This window comes from Aplidium turbinatum, chromosome 4 (assembly GCF_918807975.1).
Source record: "Aplidium turbinatum chromosome 4, kaAplTurb1.1, whole genome shotgun sequence".
Classification (NCBI taxonomy): domain Eukaryota; kingdom Metazoa; phylum Chordata; class Ascidiacea; order Aplousobranchia; family Polyclinidae; genus Aplidium; species Aplidium turbinatum.
The window spans coordinates 9021711-9036782 of record NC_137475.1 but is presented as its reverse complement, the minus strand read 5'-3'; the positions used below and the strand labels follow the sequence as shown (position 1 = coordinate 9036782).

Here is a 15072-nt window from a genome sequence, read left to right as displayed (position 1 = left end):
TACGCCATGCTCCAGATCAAAGTCCCTGACAATAACATGTTTATAATAGGTCTAACCTATGTGGTATATTTTTTCACTGTAGAAATAGCCTACTTTTGGACCTTAAATAATTTTTCCTACAACATCGGATTTTTCATAGAAATATTTACCTGGAAGGTTTTTTAAAGGCTACAACCATTGAATCATGTTATATGCTGTAACATAAAATTACTTGTAACTCTGTGAAAAATTGACAAAGTCTGATGTAGTTCATGGCGAGGAGTAGGCCTAATGTACGTAAATTAGTGATGGTTGCAACTATTGCTAGAAAAGTTTGTGGTGGAATCGCTTACTTGTAATTATAAAAGAAGTCAAATGTGCATCTACGGCTATAGGGTGAAGCTAATCAATATCTATAGCTGGCTGAGTTATAGATATAGGGTCAAGCTGACTGGTCTACGACAGGCGAAGTTAACCAAATGACGTGGAGCCAAAGCTCTACATATTTGGCTTGTGTGTCAAAAAACCTGTCGAATTAACAATATTTACAGAAAAACCAAGCAAACCTGTTAAGGAGGAAGATCCCGTATCTCCATAAATACCCATTCCTCCGTATTGAAATCCTTTTGAGTCGTGAATGATATTCTCACGTATTGTGGCAAATAGGTTACATTGGTCCAGACTCTAAATGCAGAAAGTAGGCTATATGAAATTTGATGTAAAGAAGCCATCATAAATTTTATACTTTGAAAAAGTTAGTTGTTTAGTCGGTGTAGTATATATGTATGTATTTAGTTACACCTTAATGAATCACTAAACAGTAGCCTAGACTGCATTCCGCAGGATTACACTTGGCTATGAAAGAGATTGCTTTCTGTAGCCTAAGCAAGAAGACCTTGCAGAGACCTAATGAACCCCATACATAAATATGTAAATCCAACAATGAAAACTATTAATACGGTTCTACAAAAAGTGCTCAATACCAAGCAAAAAGCAAAGCAGAGCGAATTAAATCAAATATAGTTATTACTATATAAACCTTTGAGAGCCTGTTTCACCTAAAAGAGGATTATCAGAAGGTCATCATTCAAATTAAATTCTATTTGAATAAGGACCTTCTAATGATCCTCCTTTAGGCCAAACAGACTCTCAAGGGTTTACGGTAGATAGGAATAACTTATTTGATTTGATTTAATATGTAAATTCTTGTTTCTAGGTAAGTACAGTAGCTTGTAAACTATGCTATATTAAAATTGTTTTGGTGATTAACATTTTTATGAGTAAAAGCCTGACTGAGATTCATTGTTTTTGATTTGAGCCGACATGTCGAGTGAGTAAATATCATCACATTTTATGACGCTTGAAAGTATTCTTGGTTTGTGGTAGGCTACGACCTAATTGTTCAAGATTAAGATAGCCTATTTTTTTTGGTACATTACTTGTAGCTTACGTCCAAATAGTTTAAGCTTCCATATTCAATCAATAAAAAACAAGTTTTCTTTGTATCTACATTTTATTTTTTTCATGTCTATTTTCGTTTCTTTTATTATAGCAAACATGACTTTGCTGCGATAGGTAACGGGCGTGTGCACTAGGGATTTGAGATCATGGGGATGAGAAACTACATTCGCTTTTGGCTTATATGCTGCTTTATGATTTACAAACATTTTACTTTTTATGGGGTACCGTACATAAGAATAGTAATGTTGGTTTTTAGATAATTTAGTTTTTTGTTGTTGTTGAAAGCGAGCTTGTAGAGAGGCGTAAAAACTTGTTAGCTCGGCAATTGATCCTTATAATGTTGCCAGAAAATCTGAGATACGCGTCCCGTAAGATAATGACCCTAGAGTGCATTTTGAAACTTCTGTAAAGTGGCAACTTTGTTTTTAGATTTACTTTTACGCCACATTTTGTTCATTTGCATGTGACGTCAGTAGATTATCATGGTTTGGATAAGTTCTGAAATAGTCTACTCTATACTAAGAATTACCCTTTCAGTTTGTCCGCATAATTTGTTCGTGGACAAATAAATACCAGCAAAGTCGTTCAAAATTCCGTTTCCATAATTATAGATGTGGTTGCGTTCAATGTAAAACACACTTTTTCCTTTAGGCATGTGAGCTGTGTTAAAGGTAGGCTGCCATCCAACCTGTGGAATCAAACAATGAAACACTGCGCCGCTATCTCAAAAACAGAACTTTAGATCTTTTGCCTTTTTTTATTTATTTCATAGAAATCAATTGTATATTCAGACATTTTGCAGTAAAAAGGTTATGCATGCCAAAGTATTTTGCAAACTTTAGATACAATACGTTTTCATTCAATTAAATTATATCTCACACAGTACCGTTCAAGATAAACTTGAAGATAAATCATATATGCAATGCAAATGGGCTTATCTTGTCAGTTATTGTAATAACTCAAAATTATTTTATGTAGTACTCACTCTGATACCAGCGTATGGAGTTCGGCTAACGTCATTTTCTCGTACTTTTATGTCAGCAAATCCTTGGATAAGCATGCACGCAGGCTGAATGCATGAAGAACAACGTTCAAACGTTCATAGTTTTGTTATTTACTTAGCACATAGGCTCGCATTCAATTGAAAAGAAAAAATGTAAGAATAACAAAACGCTTCAATGTTCTCAATAGCAAACTTTAATAGAGGAAAACGAAGTTTAGGCTTTTTGCCATGTTGTAAGTCATAAATTACCCACATTGTAGGTAGTCTTTTTCCGATAGGCAACAAATAATACGAAAACATAATTTTACAAATAAAAGTTTAAAAATAAATTATTTTTGGCTGGAAAGCTGAGTATAGTTATCAAGTTTAGTGATAATAAACGTATTATTTACACAACATGCAATTGCAATAGCTTACGTATGAAAACATTTTTGTAAATAATCATAAAAACATATCTTGTAAAAATGTAAATGATAATTATCGTTAGGTTTACTTGAAACATATTGGTAATTCCACATCCTTTAAAGGTATTTCTTTCAATTAGAATGTTCCTGTTAGCAAATGCATGGTTTTCATTATAAAGCGAAGTAAGGCCAATGTAGCCAATATCTTTGAACTTGTTTTCCAAAACCTACAAGTAAAATATAAATGTTGCGTCGGCTATTTATATTCTATGGAAATCAGAAGTATGATGAGCTTTAAACAAATTACAATTTTACATCATGTGTCAATTAGTGTAAAACCAATAGTTTTGTGAGATTCCTACATAGCCTATTACTCTTCTTCATGTTTTAATTGGCTCAAGTCGCATTGGCGAGTGATCTACGTAAATGTATCTCAACATATGATGAGAATGCACTTCATCCTCACATTGTGAATTCATCGTTATCTCTATATTTTGTTGCGAATGTGGGAAATGTTGTAAGGCCAGGGTAGTGGTTTTAGGAGAAACGTGTGTTAAGATTTAGCTTAAAATCAAATGATTTCACTGTTCACGTTCAACAATATCTCGATTTAGCTTATAAAGTTTTACCAAAAATGCTGGCAACTGTAAAAAATAAAAACTTATCTAAGCGATTTTGTCAATGGCAGTATTCCTTATCAAGAATATATCATTTCTTTTTCATCGCTTCTATTGAAAATTTCCCTAAAATAGACTGCAGATTAAGCAAGTCCATTACAAATCCTTCAAAACTATAGACGAATGCTTAGTTGTTTTTTTTAGCAGTTTTCAACTTACTTCAGCGTTGATAACATCCTCAAGTGTGACAGCAAGATAGCCAATGTGTATAAATTTACATCGATGAATCTTTACTCCATCGCATCTTCTAAAATCAAGCAGAGCCGGTGTTTGTCTAGTTCCTTCAAAATTATCGTCATGGCTGTGTCGAAACTCCAAATCAACAAAGCTGATTTGCTCAGCATCCCTCACTAGAAAACCAATAAAAGGTTATAAAACACATCGCTAACTATGCAGTGAATAGCCGTTAGTAATGTACGGCAAAAAAGTAATCGGACTGTTGCGATAAAAATTTCAACACATTTTGTTCATGAATTACAAATATTGTCCCATTCAAAGTAGTTAGTGTTTAGTTCCAATACAATTTAAGTGTTTGCAACAAAAATTTGAAAACTTTCACGAAAGCTGCGGAAAAGCTCGACGGAGAAACGAAATAGTTTACCAAAAGAAAAACAACCAAATCTTTATGAAAAAAAGCAAGATTCCAACTAAAATGTTTCGATAAACGCAATTAATATTAGCAACTAATTAGGTCTTCTGTTACTGATGGAACTTACAGCATTTTTTCGCTTTTATTATTTTTGCATCTTATCCGTGACATCAGATTAGGAATACAAAAACACCAGTAGGCTACTTTGATTTCTCAATATTACTGTACTTACATGAAAAAAACGTTGATGTTTGCGAGATGTAAACGTCTTCTGATCGTAAAGCCCCGTTTGGCGGTATGACGTATATCCGCTTCTGTACGTCATCGCAAAAGTATTCTCCAACTGCATCAAGCTCTATTGACAGAAGTATAGAAACGGTGGTAAAGGGCATTTTCAGACCAGGGCTTGGGATCATTTTAGTGTCGAAATATATTTTCAGGGTGCACAAGAACTGGAAGTGAGCACCACCATTGCTAGAAGTCCTATTGCAACATTATGCATTTGTATCCATTCCAGATTATCTTGTTTTTTTAGAGAACTCCAAACAACTTCTTTGGTTTAATGGAAACCACATTTTGCATTGATGAATGTAATAGCAATTTCTTCTTTTTTAAAATAATGTCTTTTGTGATAATGTAATGTTTTATTTTATTCACTAATTCTTTTCTCTAATCCTTTTTTCTAATCCTACATGTAGGCTATTTAGACAACAGCTTCAAACAATTTGCTAGCTAAATTCAACCAATTGGATCCTTACTCGTTTTCTTTTTCTTTCCATCTTTGCATGCTTTTGCCAGCAATGATAATTAAACCGAATTGAAAAAATATAGTTTTAAAATAAAAATGTCACCTGAACGAATATTCTCTGCTATGTAGCGCCAGCCAGAGGGAGCAGGATGTTGTCCAATGGGTACATTTAATGGTGCGCGAAACATAACTCTGTCTTTTGTAATCTCACGAATGACCGCTCTTTGTGCAGTCCAAGCGCCGAAAACTAAAATTTCCGCTGGATTTCCATTTTGAAACTGAAGCCAGTCTCGATTTACATCTTTACCACCAAATACAAATCCATCAGAGTTTTCTTCTGGGCAGCCATTCTACAAACATAGTTCATTTTAATTTCAAAACGTCGTTTACCACTAATTTGACATATAAGTGTTAACGTTTCAGTAAGACTAAAACTTAGGATTTTTTGAGCTAGATTGGTTTAAAACAATTGTGTGATCAACACACCTGTCTAAATCCACCATTTCCTTCTCTATTACATCCTTCAGTTGGAGACAAAAGATCTTTAATGATAAGATATGGTCCTTCACCAGTGAATTCGTTCCCTCTCCATGCGTTTAGATTTGGTTTCCTGAAAATCATTACTACAAGTATAGAAGACGCTACTCACAGTATGAAATACAGTAACCTACCGTATTAGACTATATCCAGCATAATTATGTAGATGCCATAGACATTATTCAGGCCTAACTACAGTAATTAAACATTCGCCTATGTTACATCAATAGTCCGACGCAGTTGTAGAAATGCAATGAAATTATATTGCAACAAAAAGTCCCCTACTATGTTTAGTTGCAGCAGTGTTGTTAAGCCTACAGTATCGTGTATTTTACACTAATTCTTGATCAAACTACGTGCATTCCTTCAATAATTAGCTGCATACAATTGTTTTAGACATAAAAAAATTTACCTAGCCCTAACCATCCGTCTATTTCCAAGAAAAACGTGTTTTGAACACTCTCCTTTGATTGTTGCAACCCATATGTCGTCATCATGTCTAGTAAACTCTCTCCCTGAAATTTTTTCTGCTCCGGATAGCATAGGCCGTTCTTCATCCGGGTGACCAACAATAGTCAGATTAGAATCCTAAAATAAAAAGAATAAATTGTCTAACCAACCCAAACAAAATTCTTTCATTTGAAAACTCAATGAACGGTTTACCTTTGATAAAAAAAAATGTTCACAAATTTTCTTCGTATTTCCCATTGTCATGGAAAACTACAACAAATATTTTTGCAGAAGATGCACACTACACAGCCGCGTACTTTTCATAGGTGTCGGATATTGTGTGAGTTGTGAGTATATTTTCTTTTAGACTGCACAGTTGCACGAAATCCTTGATGTTTAACTATCTTTTCACGAACTGTCATACGCAAACAGGCAGCTTTATTTGAATCTCAACCTGTACTCAGACTTCATTATAAACTAGCAACGTGAAAGCTCACACGGCCGTGATACCGGTATTATTACGATTGAAGTTAGCATTAGAATTAGAGTTGGAATGCCGAAATGCTATGAGAAAGCGGCCAACTATATGAGGTCATGAACAACGGGTAAAGCAAAACGCGAAAACCAGATACAAGCTCTAAGGGTAAGTTTTCACAAACAATCAAAAGCTTAAAGGTACGTTTCCAATATTACATAGGCATTAAGTTGCAGTAAGTAAACAGTTTCACAGTACGCAGGCTGCAAAATTTGGTTACCAAAAAACTCCAAAATTGTGTTTCTATTTATTTTGAAGAGTTTTGTATAAACTAAGTTATAGTTGATCTACTGTAAAAACAAGTTACTTTGATATTGATTCTATCAAAGGACCTTTTCATATACATATCTTCAGTAGCTATATACAGCAAAAACTGAGACGAAATCCTACGAAACCTACAGTCTCATATTAAATAACAATCATCAGGCGTAAACTTAATTCAAATAGAAAAGTCATATTAACAAGATATATCTTAAAAAAGTTATTTACAAATGTGTGATTTGTTGAAGTAAAAACTTAAAACATTTCAAAGCTTGTTCTTCGTTAAGTGTTGCTAAATGGTTTGGTTGCATTGATCAAGATTGTCAGCTCGTCAGTTGTATAGGTCAATATCTATAGCTGGTAACTAGAACCACTGTCATATGATTCTGGTTGGTTGGAGTTGTTCCAAGCAATAAAAGCCACAATTCCGACTACGTGGAACTTTTCATAGACTATATGCAACAACGTCATGGGAATGTGGCCAAAGCGTGTTATGACCTTTCTGTTAAATTAGTCATCTGATCATTGTGATACTTTTGAAAGTGTTAGCTGACGCACTAATGGTAGGGAGAAGGTTTTCATAAAACCTGCAAGGCCAAACAATCTTTCCACCTGTCCTAGTTAGGTTTACTTAACCTTGAAAACTTTGCGAGGTACGATCCGGTATAGGTTTGTATCAGCATTCTCCTTTATTACAAAATGTAACAGATATGCCACAAATTGGAATTAGGGGGTCAAGTAGGCCACCCACTCAAAAAAAATAACTGGAAAAAGTTGTTTATTGTACCTTTTGTAAAAAAAATTGTCTAAGGAAATATTTTTCATTTAAAAATCAATTTGTCTGGTTAATATAGGGTTAAAAAAATTGTATCCTAGTATGCCTATGTACAGTTTGTCAGCACTCATAAATGCTAGAATTTACGACATCAAGTCCTGTATACTTTAGAATCTAAAGGTACTGATAATTGTAATGCTGCCAGAAAAATGCGCAGTACCTTCTTCGTTTTAGTCAAAACATTGCTTTCAGGAAGAGCACGACGAAATGAAGTGTCAACAACTTGAGTTCCTTGAATTTCGATAGTGAAAGTATTTGTTTAAAATGTTTAACGTACTGGTGTTTTCACGCGTCATGCAGACTGTTGTAACTGGTCCGATGCAATCGGCTATTTGAGCTTGTGCGTATATAGCCTAATAGCAAAGATGTGGAAACAAGATTGTTTTAGATGCAACCGAATGAACAAGTAGACCTGTTGGTGAGCTAACACATGGACTTCTAAATAGTAGCACCTGGACTGGACACGCAGTGACCAACATGAGGCCAAACAGTTGGTACAACGGTTGGCCAACAGTGGGCCAACATCCAAGTAACTAACCCTGTTGGCCCACTGTTGGCCAACTGTTGTGCCAACTGTTTGGCCACATGTTGGCCACTGCGTGTCCAGTCCAGGTGCTACTATTTAGAAGTCCATGGCTAACAAGGCTTGCTGCAGCGTCTAGTGTTGTGCTTCGTGCCTAATGTTGAAACAAATTATTTTTCATGGTTTTCGTTTTTTGCTTCTGTGCATGACTAAATTTGGCAAACAACAGCTGTGATATCACTTACAACAGTGTGGAAACAGAGGTCAATTGGTAAAAACACAAAATTAAGATTGCTGCGAACTCTCGTTTTCCCAATTGCCACATATGGATGTGAAATTTGGACATGCAAAAAAACGTGACATTAAAAAGTCAAAAAGTTTTGAAATGTGGTGTCACAGAAGACTATTACGCATCAGCTGGATGGAAAGAAAAACAAAGGAATTTGTTTCTCAACAAATAAACAATAAATGGAGTCTCATTAACAACATTAACAACATTTCGGACACAAAGCAAGAAGCAACTCTTTGGAAAATTCAATGTTGACTGGGATGGTGCAAGGCAAACAAACAAAAGGACGACAAAAAATGAAATATTTTGGCAATATCAAGCAAATTACAGCAATAAAAAGCATGCCGGAAGAACTAATAAAAACAAAAAAACAGAACAAATGGAGGCAGTTCATAAGGGAGATCACGGCAGCTGATCAAACATGATCAATCTGTTGAAGAAGAAGATAACTAAATTCAGTTCGAAAGTAACACTCACGGATAACTTTATGCAACTTTTGATCGCTGGAACCGTCTTTTAACATTATCGTGACGCTGACAGTTTCCTTGATGACGCTTTAAGCAGAAACCGCTACGTGCTTCCGGTTTCAAACAACCTAATTTCCCATGTATTGCAGCTTAACTTTTGGACTGCATTTGTGAAGGTAAAATATTTATGTATTTGTGCACCGTGAAAATTAGTCTAAATAGTGTCATAACACTGTTTTAGCAGGTATTAATTGATACCGCTGCATTCCGTAAATTTGTTTAAAACTCGAAATCCTGAAAAACAAAACGCCGATACATTTTTTTACCAGTAATAGCTAACACACAATTCGAAGCCTAATTAAACTTCACAAGCTAGTTACCTCAAAAGTCATAGAGATGATAAATCTACAGTATAAAATAAAGCAGAGGATTATGAGATGTAATTAAAATAGTCTAAGTAGTAAACCTATGGGGTATTCACCCATATTTCTGTATTGCACGTACTTGACTTGCGATTTGTATTGTTTCGGTGACGTAATGAGTTCCTCCAAGCAAGTATATCGTTGCTTTACCAGGATTAGTACGTCTGTGGGACCTAACTCCTCTTATCGCCCCACTTAATGTTTTGAACGGGCCATTGGTTCCATTGGATTTTATGATGTTTCCATTCCATTTGTCGTTTCCGTTTTTAACATCAACATAAAAGATAAATCTGTTTTGATTTGCTGTCGTTATGGATGAAGAGCTTGGTCTTTCTGGACAAACAATTTTCCTTCCAGAATTGATCCAAATCAATAAAACAAATACGATCAAAAGCTGAAACAATGCAAAATATTAGCAATAAAATAATGATGACAAAGATTTAAATTCGATTTTGGTGGTGCAAGTATGCCAAAAGATCGTGCACATGCTCGGGCTAAAGCTCGGCACAAGCTCCGGCTAAAGATGGACGATTGTACTCACCAACATTATTACATTTCTTTTGTTAGATGGATTGTGAGATAACGCAGAGAATAAGGTTCTCGCTTTTCAATCATGCAAACCTGGCTCGACACCCAGCATGTGCTAATTGTTAAAATAATACCAGTTATCACTGGTAAGGTGTAAAAAAACCCAGTTTGAGATAAATTGGGTGAAGGTAGTTGCTGAAGCAAAAGTAGCAGAAAGAAGGAATTAGTCATGCTACTCACGTCCCTACTGAAGGTTTATTATGATCAGATCTTAGGGTGGATTCTCAAACTAGTTTATTATGATCTGATCTTCACATCTTTTAACGCTTCTTATTTCCCAATGAGACTGGGCTACCTTAGGGTGGATTCTCAAACTAGTTTACCTTTAAATCTAATTATTAAAAATGCATTGGCATATTAGAAGTGTAGCCTACTGTCTATTTGAGTTGGCCCAAAATGCAATTAACGGTAGAATCCAATGTTTTATCATATTAAAAGCAACATACCAAAACAACAAGGATTCCGCAACTGGCAATCTTCTTTTTGTCTAGTGACTCCTTTATCGTTGTTGTTGTCGGGCACTTCATATTACAGACCTTTAGGCTGTGTTTGAATAATATAGACTACTTTGCAAAGTATAATGTTAAAGCAATATCCTACCGTTGTAGCTTGTGGTAGAAATAGCAGTAAGCTTAGAAAGCTGCGTTTTTTTAAACTACAGTCAGGCCTTGGCAAACAAAACTTTGGTAGTAGGATTTACACTTTTCAAAGGAAACTATCTGAACGGAGGTTTTTTTAATACAGATTATTTCAGTAACCTACTTTGGGTTTCTCATTACCGGACAACCTCGTTAAACCGACACTATATTCAACGAATGAAAGTAGGTCGGATTAGTGCAGTGGTTCCGAACCGTTAGGCCATGACACTGTTTCCAGCGGGCCACCTAGCCAAGCATAAATCAAAATAATAAATTCACAATAACCTAATCATCATAATTTTTTATCAACAGAAACAGTCTTAAAAAACTTGTGGTTGTGTGAGTCAGTCTTTTCATTCTCATAATATTTTGTGCTATTGTCGCTTTGTGTCGTTTATTGCATAAGTTAATGAGCCACCATCAAAATCTTCCCAGTTTCATGGGCTATGAACAGAAAAAGGTTGAGAACCACAGAATTGGTGGGTCTGACTGCACGGTTAGCCAAATAACATAAGTTTAAAAAAAAGATTAAATAATAAGAAAAAACGCTTTCTATCTACGGCCTAATAATCTTATGCAGTTTATTTAGGCCTACCGCGTATCTGGCTGCTGCTGCTGCTGCTGCTGCTGCTGCTGCTGCTGCTGCTGCTGCTGCTGCTGCTGCTGCTGCTGCTGCTGCTGCTGCTGCTGCTGCTGATGATGACGATGGTGCTGTTAAGAACACTGCGTAAATTCAAGTAAGAAGGTTGCATGCACTACTATTCTTTGCCTTATATAGCAATCACTGCATGTGAAGCCTTGGTGTCGGCACATTCTACATTCTTAACTGTATCACGGCTAACCTATGCACTCAGTACAGCAGCTTGTATGTAAAATATATCAGGATGCAATGATCGCAATGGATTTACTTGTTTGCTTTTTATTCAATAAAAGTTACAGTACGATGCACTACAAATGTCTCAAAACTTATAAAACGTTTTAACATCTATCATCTTATAACGTACAATGCCAAATACGAAGTCTTCATTACAGATGTAAAATCCATGTTAAGTGCCATAGGAGGCACGAAACATGTTAAAAAATTATATGCAAAAGTTGTGATTTTTTATTCTTTCGGTCTATGCTCCTCTTCATAAATCAAATTGACACAATACACAGAACTTATTTAGTTTGGAAAACACGTGTCATTACTGTTTCTTCTATAACTTATTAACACTTATAAATATTTGAAGGCTTGCTCTGTATTTTCCACAGATGTATGCCTATGGCCTATGTAGTACTATATGACGTATTTTGCCTGAGTAATCGCTCTAATCCAGTACACAATCAGGTAAATCAATGCTTTTTTCAACCTTTAGCTTATCGCAGCTGTGACTGACCAACAACTACTGCTATTCTGAGCTTAAGGTTTTGTGTCATCTCATTTCCTTTCAACCTTCTGCTGAGTATCCTTGATCGTTTCATGAATAAGCAGCTTACGTTTTCCACTTAACAGCTAATAACATGCAAGCCTTCTGTTTGAATGTGAGTGAGGGAAAGCCTATATATTTTTTTAATTTGGCGTTTTTCAAAATGAATTTACAACACTATCTCCAAGAAGTCAAAACATTTGACCGACATTAACCGTGACTTCAGTACAGTTAAAATTACTAAAGCTAGCCTACAGTAGAAAGCAAAACTTAGCACTGCATTTCGTTTTATAATCTCCATACGCTGCAGCAAATTCCACAAACCAATTGCGCGTTTTAATTCTTTCAACTACAAATTTTGAAGCAATACAGGACTCGGAAAGATTTGCAATTGATTTCTAATAACTTATTACGATGTGGCTCTTGCCTGTAAACGATGCGTCTAACTCTGCAGCATTGACAACCAATCGGATTTCAATCGATGAACACGACGAGTTGATTAATCACGTTATGAGGAAGTGATTCGTTGTCAATCACTAGATACATTGGGCTTATTTGCCGAGGCTCATTTGCACCAAACAATGTAAGTATATTTGTACTTGTTTGATACCCTTTGATAATAATTATCTTTGATAATAATAGAAGTTAAACATCCGTTGATAGCATTTTCCTAAAGTTTTCATACCCATACCCACATACGGAAGTGCAACTTACGATTCCGCTTGGCCTGGCTGGCTGTTGTTTTTGGCAAAGTGGTAAATTTTTTTTCAATGAATGAATCAATTCACGAAAAGAATAGTTTCCGAAACATCATACAACACACGGACTGTTCTATTAATACATGTTCTATTTCTATTTAATATGTTAAAAGCAAAACATGACCGGTCTCATGCATGCAAAGCAAAAATAATGATACGCATATCGTTTTTACAAAATGAAACATTCCCGAAACCACCAAAAAAGAATTTAACTCAGCATAAAACTTATAGAATGAAATGTTTGTATTGATGAAGCCTAATATTAAAAAGTGCTAAAGGTTTAGCTTTCAAATTCATCTTATTAACCTATACTCTGAATATATCTTGTCTATACAGGCCAGTTGAGAGAAGATAACTTGGTCCAGGTACCAATGAGATCCTTTGGCTCCACATCAAACCAGTTTGTAAAAAAACGTGCTATATCCAAAGAATACAAGATGGTTTCTTCAATTTCCCGGGCCCCTTGATAAGGTTACGGGCCTCTAAAATCATGCTGGGCCCGGGTCTAAAAATACCCCTGGACCCCCTTGTCAACGATACTGTACATTTACTAAACTTCGTTCATAGATTTGGATTAAAAAAACTGTATTCATAAGCAATATTCTTGCAGTTTTGATACTTTTTTATAAGTTGAAATATTTTAGGTTATACAGACTTATTGCTAAAGAAATTAAAAATGCTTTCTATGAATGTGATTTTGCTGGTAGTGACGGCTCCCTGACTGAGCAGGTTATTGAGGCCGATGTTAAGAACCGATACTACATCGGGGTCTACCTTTAGCACGTAGCAGAAATTGTCCTGAAAAAGTATAGTTAACAACATGAATATTGTTTGGTTCCCTTGGCTTGCTTGGTGTTAGGTGGGATTCAATCTAAATAAAAATTGGGAAACAAACAATGAAATTTTGTCTTCTGACAAATATAACTTAATTTAATTCTAGAAAACATGTGTGACTGATTAGAAAAAAGTCACAGTTTTGAGAACAGTTTAAGATAGAGAACATACAGTAAAAGCAGCTGAAATGTGGTTTTATAGAAGAATGCTCCGGATTTCATAGGCTGTACTGATTATTTATCTATCACAAATGCAGAAGTTTTATACTTCAAGATAAGGAACTGTTGAACAGCATAATTTTAAGGCAACTCAATCATCAGAAAAAACGAGTTCGAAAATCTTTGTCTAAGCCATCGTCTTTTTGGGAAACGTGCTCGTGGCAGACAACGACTAACATTTAAATCTAATTTTCAACATAATAACCCAGACAGCCACTTTATCTGGTCTACATTTGGTAGAGATCTGATCAGATCTGTACCCGATTTTGTAAAGATCTGGACCAAATTATGTGGTTGTCTGGGAAATCAATCAGCTAACCAAGAACACTTTGGGATATTACACGACATAAGGAACTCTGGGAAAATTACGAACTGAGTATCTACAGTAGTTCATCAAAAACAGCCTCTGCTATGATACAGTAGTAGAAGCAGCAGCTGTAGTAGTTATAGCGGTACCATTAAACAATACTGCGTTAGATAAATGCAGAATTTGCTCCCTTTCTGTTTTCGTTTTTACTTTTCGTTTTCTTTCAAATAAGGTCATAGCTCCAAAATAAATAAGTTAAAGTTTTACAAAATACATGTTTTTTTGTTTTTTTTAAAACCAGCAGCTAAACTTTATTAGTCATTTGTTTCTTCATAACAGGCTCCACTTTCTTTGATCACGTTTGTTAAATCGACTGACTGGATTCCACGAGCAAGGGCAGGAGAAGTATTTGTTAACCGAAAGTCATTGTTTTCAATACTTAAAAAATTTTGGATTGCTGATGACAGAGTTGTTGTCATTTCTGGTCCGATTTCTCCAAACTTCCCAAGAGAAACCCTTTGGAAAAAAACGATTCAGGTATTTTGTAGATATTCTTTCAAAATAGTAAACGTTGTTGTCCACTGTCGGTACTTTATTTGTCCATAAATCATTGGAACCGTACATGCGTGCTCTCCGACTAGCAATGTAGATCACATTCCGTATTAACGATAAAGTCTGTAACAACAGAAACACTTTCAACATGTTTTATAATGTGTTGATTCATTACGATTGCTATTTGACGAAGTCTCTTGTAATCAACGCAACTGAATTTAGTTTTTATCAAGTATAGATACAAACGATCTATTTTAATCTGATGCTGTGGGTTTGCTGTGGTAGTAACGGATTGTCATAAGCTTTTGGTTCCCCAGGAACACAGTTCCTCAGTCATGTGCAATGACGAGTCAGTCATTTCACTCGTCATTACACATGGCTAAGTCTCAATTACAATGTCAATTACAATAATAATTATAATTACATAAAAAAATGTGTAGCTAATTACGTTCAATTGCAATTGTAATATTACAATTGTAATTGATCCCACTATCGTTTATACAACACACAAAAAAAAATTCACTTAAACATCACAAATCCTAGACCCATGTGATTTGCACCAAACAATGTATCAAAAAATTTGCACCA

At 35.3% G+C, this 15072-nt stretch overlaps 1 protein-coding gene across 1 annotated transcript in view; it reads right to left on the bottom strand.

Moving 5' to 3' along the window:
* The window catches only part of LOC145768878 (uncharacterized), a 36950-nt gene that overhangs the window by 19833 nt on the left and 2045 nt on the right, over nt 1–15072 (bottom strand). The window contains exons 4-12 of the mRNA XM_082580484.1: nt 9263–9574; nt 5811–5986; nt 5348–5471; nt 4965–5211; nt 4346–4468; nt 3684–3874; nt 2937–3074; nt 2426–2509; nt 1983–2128 (exon numbers count right to left, since the gene is read on the bottom strand). Coding sequence (XP_082436610.1) covers nt 1983–2128; nt 2426–2509; nt 2937–3074; nt 3684–3874; nt 4346–4468; nt 4965–5211; nt 5348–5471; nt 5811–5986; nt 9263–9574 — 1541 coding nt within the window. The remainder of the gene's footprint in view (nt 1–1982; nt 2129–2425; nt 2510–2936; nt 3075–3683; nt 3875–4345; nt 4469–4964; nt 5212–5347; nt 5472–5810; nt 5987–9262; nt 9575–15072) is intronic.